General features: G+C 43.5%; 1 protein-coding gene across 4 annotated transcripts in view; it reads left to right on the top strand.

The window, feature by feature from the left end:
• klhl5 (kelch-like family member 5) overlaps window positions 1–12768 on the top strand; it is a 96961-nt gene that overhangs the window by 51496 nt on the left and 32697 nt on the right. The window contains exon 1 of one of the 4 annotated variants that reach the window (XM_070553830.1): window positions 4325–5039. The exons of 2 other annotated variants lie outside the window; for them this stretch is intronic. In XM_070553830.1, coding sequence (XP_070409931.1) covers window positions 4465–5039 — 575 coding nt within the window. In that variant the 5' untranslated portion in view covers window positions 4325–4464. Of the gene's footprint in view, window positions 1–4324; window positions 5040–7428; window positions 7447–12768 lie in introns of those variants that run through there. One more of the 4 variants, XM_070553833.1, reaches the window with a different exon arrangement.

The following is a 12768-nucleotide window of genomic DNA, read 5'->3' as shown; positions in this document are numbered from 1 at the left end:
AGCGCAACCAAAATAACTATAATTAACACACGATGGTTCATGTCCACACATGTTCTCTATTTTCTGTCTTATTTGTGCCTGAAGCGCTCTGCTACTGCGGAGCTCATCACCTGTGCTGCGGTGATGTTACCTCACTGACGCAGCATCGAAACACGCTCTCCGCTTTACGGTCAGGAGATCCCTTTAATCTGCTCAGAAGTAACTGATGAGGTGAGAAAGTAAGAATCCAGGCAGCAGATTTTCTGGAGAGTTTAGAGGAGATGCAGGAAGATGAGAGACAGACAGGACAGGAAATAGTTCAAGAAAAACAAGAAAACAAAACAAAAAGTAAAATGTAGGTACATTTATCTCCACTACACGTTTTTACTTGTATAAAACAATAAGTTATACACATGTAATATTTATACATCTGATACAATTTAGATCACCTTCAACACTCAGTCACACACCCAGGGCCGTTTCAAGACATTTTGGGGGCCAAGGCAAAATGACAGCCCCCCCTTGCAGACTGACCAATGAAGAGAGGGCCTCAAGTTAAGACCATCTCCTCATTGGTCAGTCCACCCAAGGTGGGTCAAAGGTTACCTTGAGCGGGTTACGTGATATCAGGCATTCAAGTATTGAATATATTTACGGCATATTACAGTAAAATATTCGGTATGTGACCATTTTATGGTAATCCTTGGGTCGTGATGATGGGGCCCTTTAATATTCTTGCCCAGGGTACAACAAAGTGTTAATCTGGCCCTGGGCCCAGGCCTGTATTAGAGGATTTACGGTATGTTTTGTAAATTTGGAGAAAGCGATTTACCACATCCCTCAGGGGGCTGAGGGGTTCTTCTGGAGTATGGGGTACCAGGCCCTCTGATATGGGCTGTTAGGTCCCTATATGACCAATGCCAGAGCTTGGTCCACATTGCCGAAGTAAGTCGAGCTCATTTCCGGTGAGAGTTGAACTCAGGCCCTTTGTCACGGATTCTGTTCATAACTTTTATGGACAGGATTTCTAGGCATAGCCAAGGTGTCGAGGGAATCTGTTTTGGTGTCCTAAGGATTGAGTCTCTGCTTTTTGCAGATGATGTGGTCCTGTTGGCTTTATCAGAACATGATGTCCGGCTCTCATTGGAGCGGTTCGCAGCCGAGTGTGAAGCAGCTGAGATGAGAATCAGCTCCTCTAAATCCGAGACCATGGTCTTGAGTCAGAAAAGGGTAGAATGTCTTCTCCGGATCAGGGATGAGGTCCTGCCTCAAGTGGAGGGGTTTGAGCATCTTGGGGTATTGTTCACGAGTGAGGGAGAGATCGAGCGTGAGATCGACAGGTGGACTGGTGCTGCGTCTGCAGTGATGCGGTCGTTGTACCGATCTGTTGTGGTGAAGAGAGAGCTGAGCCAGAAGGCAAACTTTTCGATTTATGGGTCGATCTACGTTTCAATCCTCACCTATTGTCATGAGCTTTGGGTAATGACCGAAAGAATGAGATCGCAGAAACAATCGGCCTAAATGAGTTTTCTTCACAGGGTGGCTGGGCTCTCCCTTAGGGATAAGGTGCGAAGCTCGGTCATCCAGGGAGTAGACCTGCTGCTTCTCCACATCGAGAGGAGCCAGTTGAGGTGGCTTGGGCATCTGGTCAGGATGCCTCCCTGGTGAGGTTTTCCGGCCACGTCCAACCAGGACATGCTGGAGGGACTATATCTCACGGCTGGCCAGTGAATGCCTTAGGATTGCCTCGGAGGAGGTGGCCCATGTGGCTGGGGAAAGGGAAGTCTGGGCCTCCTTGTTTAGGCTACTGCCCCTGCGACCCGACCCCAGATAAGCGGCCGAAAATGGATGGATGGAAAGATGGATTTTGAACATTGTATGATTGTTGGTGCCAGATGCGCCAGTGGTGGTAGTTTCCATAATTGCTGTCTACTGGGATTTTCTCACACAGCTATAGGAATTACAGACAATCGCCTGAAAATGCAAAAATATGATCTGATGGTCTGATGAGTGTCGATTTCAACTGCAACATTTAAATGATTGGGTCAGAATTTGGTGTCACTAACATGAAAGCATAGGCCGTTTCTCAACATGCATAATCATTTGAACTTGTGAACTGAAGTATTTGTGAAACATGATAAACATTAGCCCAAGTACTGCTCCAATCATAAGTATGCATCATGGCAAATACTATGAAAGTTTCTGAAGTTCTTCGTCCGCCCATTATATTGAGGATGTATCAATTCACCGAACTTGGGTCGGCAAGGTATACCATAATGTGTTGCATTGTTATACCCCAGATGGAAAAAAGCAGAGTAGAAAGCTCATAACTGTAGTGTTTTTACATAAAAAATACAAATAACTAAGTCACACAATTAATATAATATTAAAAAGTTGTCTGTTACTATATTTAATTTTGTATAACATGTAAACTTTGGCTGCACAGTGGGGCAGTGGTTAGGGCTGTTGCCTTGCAGCAAGAAGGTCCATGGGTTCAGCCTGGGATCTTTCTGCATGGAGTTTGCATGTTCTCCCTGTACATGCGTGGGTTCTCTCCGGGTACTCCAGCTTCCTCCCACAGTCCAAAAACATGACTGTTGGGTTGATTGGTCTGTCTAAATTGTCCTTAGGTGAGTGTGTGTGTGCATGATTGTTTGTCCTGTGTGTCTCTGTGTTGCCTTGCGATGGACTGGCTCTCTGTCCATGGTGTACCCCGCCTGATTGCCCATTGACCGCTGGAGATAGGCACCAGCCCCCCCGCGACCCTGCGTGGACAAGCGGGTTCAGAAAATAGATGGATGGATGGATTTAATTTTGTGTAACATGTAAAATTTGGCTGCGCAGTGGTTAGGGCTGTTGCCTTGCAGCAAGAAGGTTCTGGGTTCGCTTCCTGGCCTGGGATCTTTCTGCATGGAGTTTGCATGTTCTCCCTGTGCATGCGTGGGTTCCCGGCTTCCACCCGCAGTCCAAAAACATGACTGTTAGGTTGATTGGTCTGTCTAAATTGTCCTTAGGTGTGAGTGAGTGTGTGTGTGCATGATAGTTTGTCCTGTGTGTCTCTGTGTTGCCCTGCGGTGGACTGGCTCTCTGTTCAGGGTGTACCCCGCCTGATTGCCCGTTGACCGCTGGAGATAGGCACCAGCCCCCCCCCTCCAGCCCCACCCCGTGACCCTATGTGGACAAAGCGGGTTCAGACAATGGATGGATGATTGGATGTAAAATTTGCTCTTAACTCTTGACAATACCAAAATAACTAACTGGCTAATCCACTGTCAAAATTAAAGCATCTTTGTTTTGATGAAAACAAAACTTTTTTTCTTCATTTAACAGCAGGAAATGTTAATATTTTATCTATTTTGATTAAAAGTGGATTCAATATTGTACACATGTAATGTATTAATTTGTATTTAAGGGACAAACTAGACTTTTATTTTCATTTCAGCTTGTTTTTTTTAATCCGTAGCATAAAACAGTGCATGTTGCCGTGATGTATGGTTCTGTTTCAAATGCTTTCCTCGTCCTCATACTTGGTAGAATGGACTTTCTGTTGCACTTGCCAAGAACATTACTTGATAAGAATCCAAGAACGTTCTAGCGTACTTGAGCAAGGTTTCTCCCAGTACTTTATGAGGCTTGGTCACCTGTTAGGCTAAACATAAAAGTAACTCATGAGGTTAAAATATAGGAAGCCAAACTGTAGTTTTTCATAGGATTGAGAGGAGATGCAGGGAGATTAAAGACAGGAAAATATTCAAATAAAAAGCAAAAAAATAAAACAAAGTGTTTGAAAAGGAAAATGTAGGTTTGTCCCACCACACGTTTTTCATTTTCTGAAGCAATAATTTATAAGCATGTAATATTTATATATTTTATACAACTCGGATCACCTTCAAAACTCAGTGCCATTTCAAGGCATTTTGGGGGCCACGTAAAGAATAAAGCACCCCCGGCCCCCTTGGGCTCCCCCAGAAGCCTTTGTGTAATTCATGCCCTGGGCAGATGTATTTGTATAGTGTTCTTCTTACAGAGGCAATTGGTAAATTGACTATTTTCAACCCCAAGGCACATTATAACACAAATAGTCATTAATCCATTCACACACACATTTACATGCTGGTGATGATGAGCTCCAATGAAGCCACAGCTGCCTTACACTGACGGCGCTAGGCACAGTGTTTAGCCCAAGGACACAACAGTAGAAATCTCTGACAGAATTCAATTAGCTTTTCAGGTGCATCAAAAATCTGTTTCTGCAATTAAAATACACAACGCACATTTTTTACTAAACCGATCAAAACAATAGAGTTTTGCTGGTAAATCGGTTTATAAGCACAATTTGCCTCCTTCACTCACTCCCCTCCCAGTCCTATAACTCCGCTTTATCAGGTCTCTCCTCAGTCGCGGTAACGGCACAGACGCGCGTGCAGCTTTAACGGGGAAGCGGCACGGGATCTTCCCCGCCATTTCCTCGTGCCGAGCCCTGGAATGTCGAATGGTGGCTCAGGCTCTTCCTCACGGAAGGAGTTTGATGTGAAACAAATCCTCAGGATCCGATGGAGGTGGTTCGGTCACCCCGCGGTTCCTCCGCCTCACTCCCCGCCAGTAGCTGACTACTTCAGCGCGAGGGGAACGGGAGTCAGCTCCGCGGACGGACCCTCCGTTAGCGGTAACTTCCATCCAGCCAGGGTGAGCCCAGGCGGACTGGTGGCCAGCGGCAGCGCTGGCTCGAACCTGTGTAACGGCAGCGGCAGCTACCGAAAGTTTGCTGATCCGGTGGAGAGTCGGGGCGGTCCAGGAGGAGCGGCGGTCGGAGCCACGGGGAACTCCTGTACCCGCTCCATCAGCCAGCCCGAGTGCAGAAGCTCCACCGCGGCGCTCTCCTGGGTCTCCCCGCCGTCTCGGCGTCGTTCTCGTCCATTGACGAACATGGAGCCCCCCGCCGAGGCCGCGGTGCCCCAGCTGGTGGCGGAGCCCTCGGCGCACGCCGGGATCGAGGAGGAGGTGGAGGCGGCGGGTACCGAGGACAGCAACCACCCGGAAACAGACTCCAGCTCCTGCAGGTAGGAGGAAAAAGGGTCATCATGAGTTTTCAGCTGGAAGTCACCAACCTTAGCAACACTGTTCAGACTGCTCTTGAAACTTTCTTGAAAAGTTTTAACAAGCAGATCAGCTGTGTTGCACCACTCCATCAGCATGATCTGATGCAGGCACGCGGCAAGTAAGGATAGACTGATACCTTCCATCTCCACACCCTCAAAAAGAAAGAGTAAATATGAATTTATTCAAGAGGTGAGTTATTACATCATGCGTATCTCACAGGATGCAGCACCTGAAGTGATTTCTGTTTCCTCGGGTTTGCCTGAAGCATATCTGTGCACATGTGGCCATCCAGCTGTGGTAGTGTGGGGAGACTTATTTAAAGCTTCCTTGGAGACAAATACTATAACATCTCCTGTACACGTTGAGCTGTGATTGTTTTTAACATTTGATTGTAAATTAGCAAATGTCATAAAGCAAAGGCAAAATGTGGCAGTCTGATGCATTTGAATGGCTTTAGTGTTCTTAGCAGTAAAATGATTCATGAGTCCCCAAGAGATGCTGTTTCAAGCTTTCCAAAGGGACAAAAACAGTATATTTTTAAAAGTGACATTTTATTCTAAGCCATTTTGCTGTCACTGTAATTGTTCACATTTCTGTCAGGAGAAGAAGAGATTTATGGATTTCATTGTTATGCAAGGCTTGTTGCTTCATGGTGGGTGATCATCATGAGAAATTTACATCCATCTAACACATATTCAATCCACATGAAGGAAGGAAATATTCAAGTTTCAGTGGATTTAGAGCTAGTATTGTACACAAGTGCCTGCACAGCCCTGCACGTTTGGTGGTTGCCATACCAACGCACAGACGGGTTTTGCTTCATACATGTGCTGCTATGAGCTTATTTTTAATGTTTGTGTCATTCTGCACGCGATTCATCCTTTCCCTCAGAGACCATCTGCATGCACTAAGATATTCGAGCCCGAGTGGCTGAATCCCAAATGGGATCATGGAAGGGATGCACACAGAATCCCAGAATGTCTGAAAACTCTGCTGGGCTTCCATTCATCACCTCCTCTTCCTTTCACAGTATGCACCCCCAGCACCTAATTCTGCTGTGGCTTTTTCACCTACCCACTCCCTCCTTATGTCCATTTTCGCCCACCCTCAGCTGTTCATTTGCCCTATCCTGGTTGTTCGTGTGCTAGATTATGTGTTCACACATGTATAGAATAGAGGAAGGAAAGGGAGGGAGAAACTGAATGACAGTTGGGTGTGTGTCCTTGCCTGATGTAGGGCTTTAAAGAAATCTGGCTGCATGGTGAGGCTCTCTCTCTCTCTCTCTCTCTCTCTCTCTCTCTCTCTCTCTCTCTCTCTCTCTCTCTCTCTCTCACACACTCACTCTCTCTCTCTCTCTGTCTCTTCCTGTCCATGTTGAGTGGTTGCCAGGCTCAGCTAAGGGGACTGGAAGGCAGTGTTCTCCCACTTCAAAGCCTTCCCCTCTGGCAGTATTTAGCCACACCATTCATCTACATACACACTTGTAAAGACACATGCACACAAGCTTTACACACTTGAGGGCTAGAAAGCAAGCCAAAAAGCGTCCCTCTGAGGGTTAGAGCTGAACAGGGGAGACAGGAAATGGATGGATGGAGGAAGATATGAGATGGAATAAAGTGAGAGAGTAATGAGATAAGCGGGAGATGTAAAAACAGACAGGAGATGGCTAGAGGAGACAGACGGAGTGAATATGGCTCCCAGTTGTAGCAATTCAGCATCCTACACAAAGCAATAAAACAAGCCATGTACACCATATGCACCAGTCATTTTCTGAAAATGGCTACACCGTACTTTAAGTATCAGCTACTTCTTTCTTTGCAGAGATGCACACGTCTTGTGTACTGCACAATTCTCATGGTTCTTTCATCAAAACTGGAAGTTTTCACCCATCCTTTAAGCTACAATGGCACATCTGGAAAATAATACATCTTAAAAAAATGTTCATGCCTCCTAACAACCTTCTAACAGTATAACTATAAATATTTTGCAGAGATGAAGAAAACTTGATGAAGTGGCTCTCACACATTTGTCTAAAAACCTCTGCACATGACATGTTTTGGACCAAAAGCAACTATTGAGCCATCCAGTTGTCAGTCTACCTGAACCTCCCTGGGTCCTCCACTCATTATGCAATTACATATTTATCAACAGAGCACCACTGGTGTGAGAGATTCTCTGCTCAATAACATCAGGGGAGAAACAGCCGGCTGCTACCACTTCAACTTTAGGACAAATTACCAGTCCCAAAAAACAGCATTTGAAGTCACAGACAACAAAAGACAGTGTTTAGCGCTATCTCGTTTCCTCTTGAAATGCAGGTGTCCTGTTCGGGAAGAAGTGTCTCAGGGAACATATCTGAGGGGTGAGGTGAGTGTTCCGTGACTGTGTTTGCGTTAAAAATCTACCTTGTTCTGTAGACTCTACTTCTTTTATCACTTTTACAACAAAAAGTAATGGTGTCACTTATGGTTGTCACAGTGTGAAAATGTAACCTCACGGTTATCGTGACCAAAATTACCACGGTTTTCGGTATTATTGCGGTATTTTTTTTAAACGTGTTACATTTTCAGACAACTACATAAACCCTGTATATCAGGAAAATATTGTCCTCAGTTTGTGTCTAAATTTTGCCTAAAATGTGTTATTTTGTAATTATGTTTATTTGTTTACATTTTTTCCTTTTAGTCTTTAAAATACCAATATTTGCCCATAACTTCTTATTTTTTGTCTGTTTGATGTCATCATTTTAAAAATATTAGATCAGATGATACTCAGTACTCAAGTAGCCTTCTAATCAGATACTTTTTTACCCTTACTTGAGTAATAAACCCTATATCAGGAAAATGTTGTCCTCGGTTTGTGTCCTTCCAGTGAGCTTTGCAGATGTGGGAAAATGTCATCAGGCAGTAATCGTTGTTAAATTCATAATTATTCTCGGAGAGAGACCAACTCTTATCTGCCCCTGGGAGCCCCGTAATGCATAGCGTCATTTCAACATGGCGGTGTCCGCGACACGGTTTATATGCAGGTAGCGGCGCTGCGGCTGCTTTATATAGCGACTCGTTGCTTTCTCCCTCAACCCAAATCCTCGGATCACGCATTTTAGCTAAAGCGCTAACGTTAGCTTGCCTTGCGTTGACTAGAGTTGTGGGTGATGGTCACGCAGATGTGGCATGAGATTTGAAGCGTTGCTGCCTTTCACAGACACTTTTTCTGCACGTGCTGCAAACAGGATAGCCGTCTTCTTTAAACTGTCCCTCAGCATTCTTCAGATATCCAAAACATGCCCGTACTTCCCGCTTTGTCTTCTTTGAGGGATAATAAATGTCCTGAGCACTGCCGTCTCCTCCTTTGGCCATTATTTCAGCTTTATCTTCAAGAAAGTTTTGGTTGTAAACAACTAAGTGTGCATGTGCCGCCGGCAACTTCAGCAGATGATACGGTGGCTGGTAAGGGTCACCGCAGCCACGGTAAACCCACCGAGATAATTTATTTTTAAAACAACAAGATGGTTATTATTATTGTCAACCTTTTATTGGGGTTTACCGCTACACCGGTTACCGTGACAACCCTAGTGTCACTTCCAAAGGACTACATCGTAACCAAACTTTATCACCAAACTAGTTCTTGTTGAAATCCAGAGCCAGCTCTTTGCTGGGCTGGAAGACAGCTGCTTTAGTTGGGAGCTGGATGTGATAACGATAAATGACCCGTACTTGTATAGTGCCTTTCAGAGTCAGAGATCTTTCATCCATTCACACACATTCACATGCTGATGATTATGAGCTACAGTGAAGCCACAGCTGCCCGGGCACACTCACAGAGGTGAGCCTTCTGAACACTGGCACCACCAGTCAACTCTGACCACCGCCAACAGGCAGGGAGGGTTAAGTGTCTTGCCCAAGGACACTACAGCAGAATTCTCTGTCGGGAGCCATTATCAAACCTGCAACCTTCCAATTACTGGACCACCTGCTCTACGTCCTGAGCTTCTGCTGCTCCTAATGTGGGCTCAAAAATTTCTCAGTTTAACTAATACTCTGCCTAATTTAAGCCTTCAACACAGCTTAGATGTCAATAGCAGTGTGATGACACATTTTTAGACACCTCTTTGCAGACATAATGAGACACACTCAGTGATCTGTGTTGATAAACTCTCGGCACAGTGATCTTCCGTACAAAATCAGAATACTACAAGGGGCGGATCAAACATTTACTGGAAGAGATGTCTAAAGTGACGTGGTGACGTAACTGAATTTGCTCTCTGGCTGAGGAAAATAAAACCAGTTCTAACAACAAATGCACCTATACTGAAGTGTATGACTGTTACTAACATCATTGGATGAAGGATGATTCAAATGTTGGAGCAGTGGATGGGGGTAGCAGGCAGCAGCCGGAGGATGCTGCTGGCGGCAGTAACCAAATACAAAATGTTGCCAAACAGTTGTTGAATGATTTTTGTGGGAACAGGCTTCTATACTGAACCAAATCTGCCAACGCTAGTTGGCATTCATTTATCGTTTTTGAGGCAAACTGCTCAATATATCAGCCTTACATTCTTGTTAGAAATGATTCATTTCTTATTACAATAATTAATTTCAGTAAGTGTAAGTCAAGGAAACACCAGTGATGCAGGGTGCATTTCCCCATTTTCTTATTACAATATACAGTGTTTCCCTTACATAGACGTAGCTGAAATCCCACCGCCACGCCTACAAGATCCCAAGTTTTATTGATTTTTAATTTTGTTTTTTTTTGGGGGGGGGGGGGGGGGGTTCCCGAAGAAGCAGCGAAAACTACTCTGTTGTTGCTTGTGATCACAGCCGGCAGGCAGCAAGGAGGAGGAGGTGGGGCAGGGTGGTTACAGCTAGGGATGAGCGTACGGATAAAGCATTTTTGACAAATACGAGCATGAAACGAGTAAAACTCGTAAATATCTGTAATCGTGCTGAAGGAAAATCCTCATTGGGTAACTGACTGTCTTCACGCTCTGTGATTGGCCAGTCACATTGAGCGCCCGCCCCTCCCTACACTCAAAACTCTGCGGCCGGGAGCTCAGTCTGTCCGGCCCGCGCACACACACACACACACACACACACACACACACACACACACACACACACACACACACACACGCACACACACACACACACACACACAGTAACGGATCTCTCTGTGCTTGATTCACTGTTGCTCACGTTTCTTCAGTGCTCCCTACGTTTTCTTCAGCTCGCCTCTTTTTCAGTTCAATATTTAAAGTTACTTTTTTCGTAACGTACGTGGTGCATTTGACAAGACAGAGCAGAAAACGGCTCGTGCATGCGTCAGTCACTGCCTCCGCTCCGGTTGGTTTTTATTATTTTAACTCTCCCTCTCTCACACACACACACACTTTAATCAACATTGTTTTGTTTAACTGTGTGTGTGTGGGAAAAATGCCAACAATGTTAGGAAAAAATCTGTTTAATCAAATTAAAATAAAAAAAAAGTTGTGTCTGGTTCTAGTATTTCATATTTCCTAGTTCCTACTGCATGAGTTCAGATGCATTAATTCATGCATTTAAACATTAATGTTCTGATTTTACTGAAAAACTTGTTCTGTAATACTTTTACTATTGTGATCAAAAATATTTAATCTCAATTCTAAGGCTGCTCTGTAAATAGTTTTCAAACAAACAATAGTTTATAAATAAACAACTTCTTATCAATCCATATCAATTTCAGATTTAAAATAATGTTTTGATGTAAACCACACCCACTAATTTCCAAATAATAAATAAGAGGTGCATTCATCTGTGTATCTGGTCCACATTAGTGATGTTTTCAGCACCAGAACAATGAAGCAAAGAAACTGATTCCTGAGTTTATGTTAGCAATTTTATTTATTAGGTGCATCTGACCTGTTCTATTTTTCTCTGAAATGAGATCAAATCAGTGCATCTATGGGTCGTCTCCTCTCTGCACTAGAAACATGTACTTTATTATAATGTTCACTGTAATGCATCTCGATGTTCTTAAATAAATTAAATCAAAGATATTGGTCAATAATGCCAAATATGTAAATTTGTGTTTCAGTCATTTTTATACTGACTTAAAAATACTTTATTAAGTCTACTAAGCAGGGGTGTAGAAGGTGTTTAATAGGGCCAGCCCAGTAATGATCTTGGACCAAAATCCAGGGGGCAGAAGCTGTTTTTCCAGAGACCAAGAAAAATTAAATACCAAACCCCCCTGCAAAGTGTGTCACTGAGAGTTTAAAACAAAAATTATTGTTGTGCAAATATTGGTGTATTCACCTTTAATACTAGTTATTAAAATGCAGCAGTTGCTGAATTGGTACAGTTCAAAGTGGAGTACATCAAATAAAACAATATTAACGTAAAGGTGAGACATGTCATAATCCCCCCCCCCCCACCCCCACCACCACCACCACCACAGCTGGAAAATTTTCTAGGGGAAACACTGATATATATATTAATATATATATATATATATATATATATATATATATATATATATATATATATATATATATATTCTTGTGAAGTGTCTCGTGATTTTTATCTTGAGATGCGCTATGTACAAATTTCTTCTTCTTCAACCATATTTGGTTTTGCTTAAATGCAAGGTGAAAATGAACATGGGTTCCACCTCCTTAGCTCTTATTAACAAGGTGCTAAGCTTCATACAGAGAACGTAGACAACATTTTTTGGCTTGTTTGTTTTTAAAATGCTGGAAACGGCTCTCTTCTGTGGCAGATATGGAAAAGCTGATGAAAATGCAAAAACAATTATAAACCCAGAAATAAAAGACTGCTGTCAAGTTTATTGAGCTGTAAACGACTAAAATGTCTGGTGTCCGTTTGAGGATTTGAGCAACCAATTTATACTACAGCTGAAACATGATACGTCATGCATGGCTGCATGGTGGTGCAGTGGTTAGCACTGTTGCCTCGCAGCACGAAGGTTGCAGGTTCGAAACTCGGCTGTGGCCTTTCTGCGTGGGGTTGCGTGTTCTCCCCATGCATGCGTGGGTTTCCTCCGGGTACTCTGGTTTCCCCCACAGATCACAACATGCCCTATAGGTTATAAATTGTAAGTCGCTTTGGATAAAAGCATCTGCTAAATAACTAAACAAACATTAACATAAACGTCATACATTTGATGATAGAAATCTGTAGTTTTTGTATATGAGTCTTTAGAAAGAAGAAATTAATGAACAGTTCTTTTAACGAGTAGCATCTCTGGTATGTTCAACAAATACCCGCATTAGTTAATAGAAAAACTGGTGCTTGAATAAATTGTACAACTAAATGCCCATGAAGAGCTGACTTCCGCTTGAAATAGGAGACAGGAAGCAAAAACACAATTATTGACCTGCTTTAGATTACCAGTCCTTTGCCTGTCATATCATATTTAGCAAACAATCAGCATTTTTTTTCAGTGGTTTCTATTCTTTGAGCTGTTAATTTATACTTAAAGGGACTTTATGGAGTTTTGAATTTTTATGCTTGCGATTGCCCCCTCAAGCCAAAAGCGTAACGGCAGCTTCAATAGTAGGCTCGTGCACGAGGCGCGCATGCTGTACGTGCACACTCCTTAACGAAAATAACAGCTGAGACAGTCCCGTGTGTGTGTGTGTGTGTGTGTGTGTGGCCCGGACGACAGAGAACAGGAGCTAATTAACCA

The sequence above is a fragment of the Nothobranchius furzeri genome, chromosome 7 (assembly GCF_043380555.1).
Source record: "Nothobranchius furzeri strain GRZ-AD chromosome 7, NfurGRZ-RIMD1, whole genome shotgun sequence".
NCBI classification, from domain to species: Eukaryota; Metazoa; Chordata; class Actinopteri; order Cyprinodontiformes; family Nothobranchiidae; genus Nothobranchius; species Nothobranchius furzeri.
The sequence above is the reverse complement of the archived record's forward strand: the minus strand, read 5'-3'. Positions and strand labels throughout refer to the sequence as shown.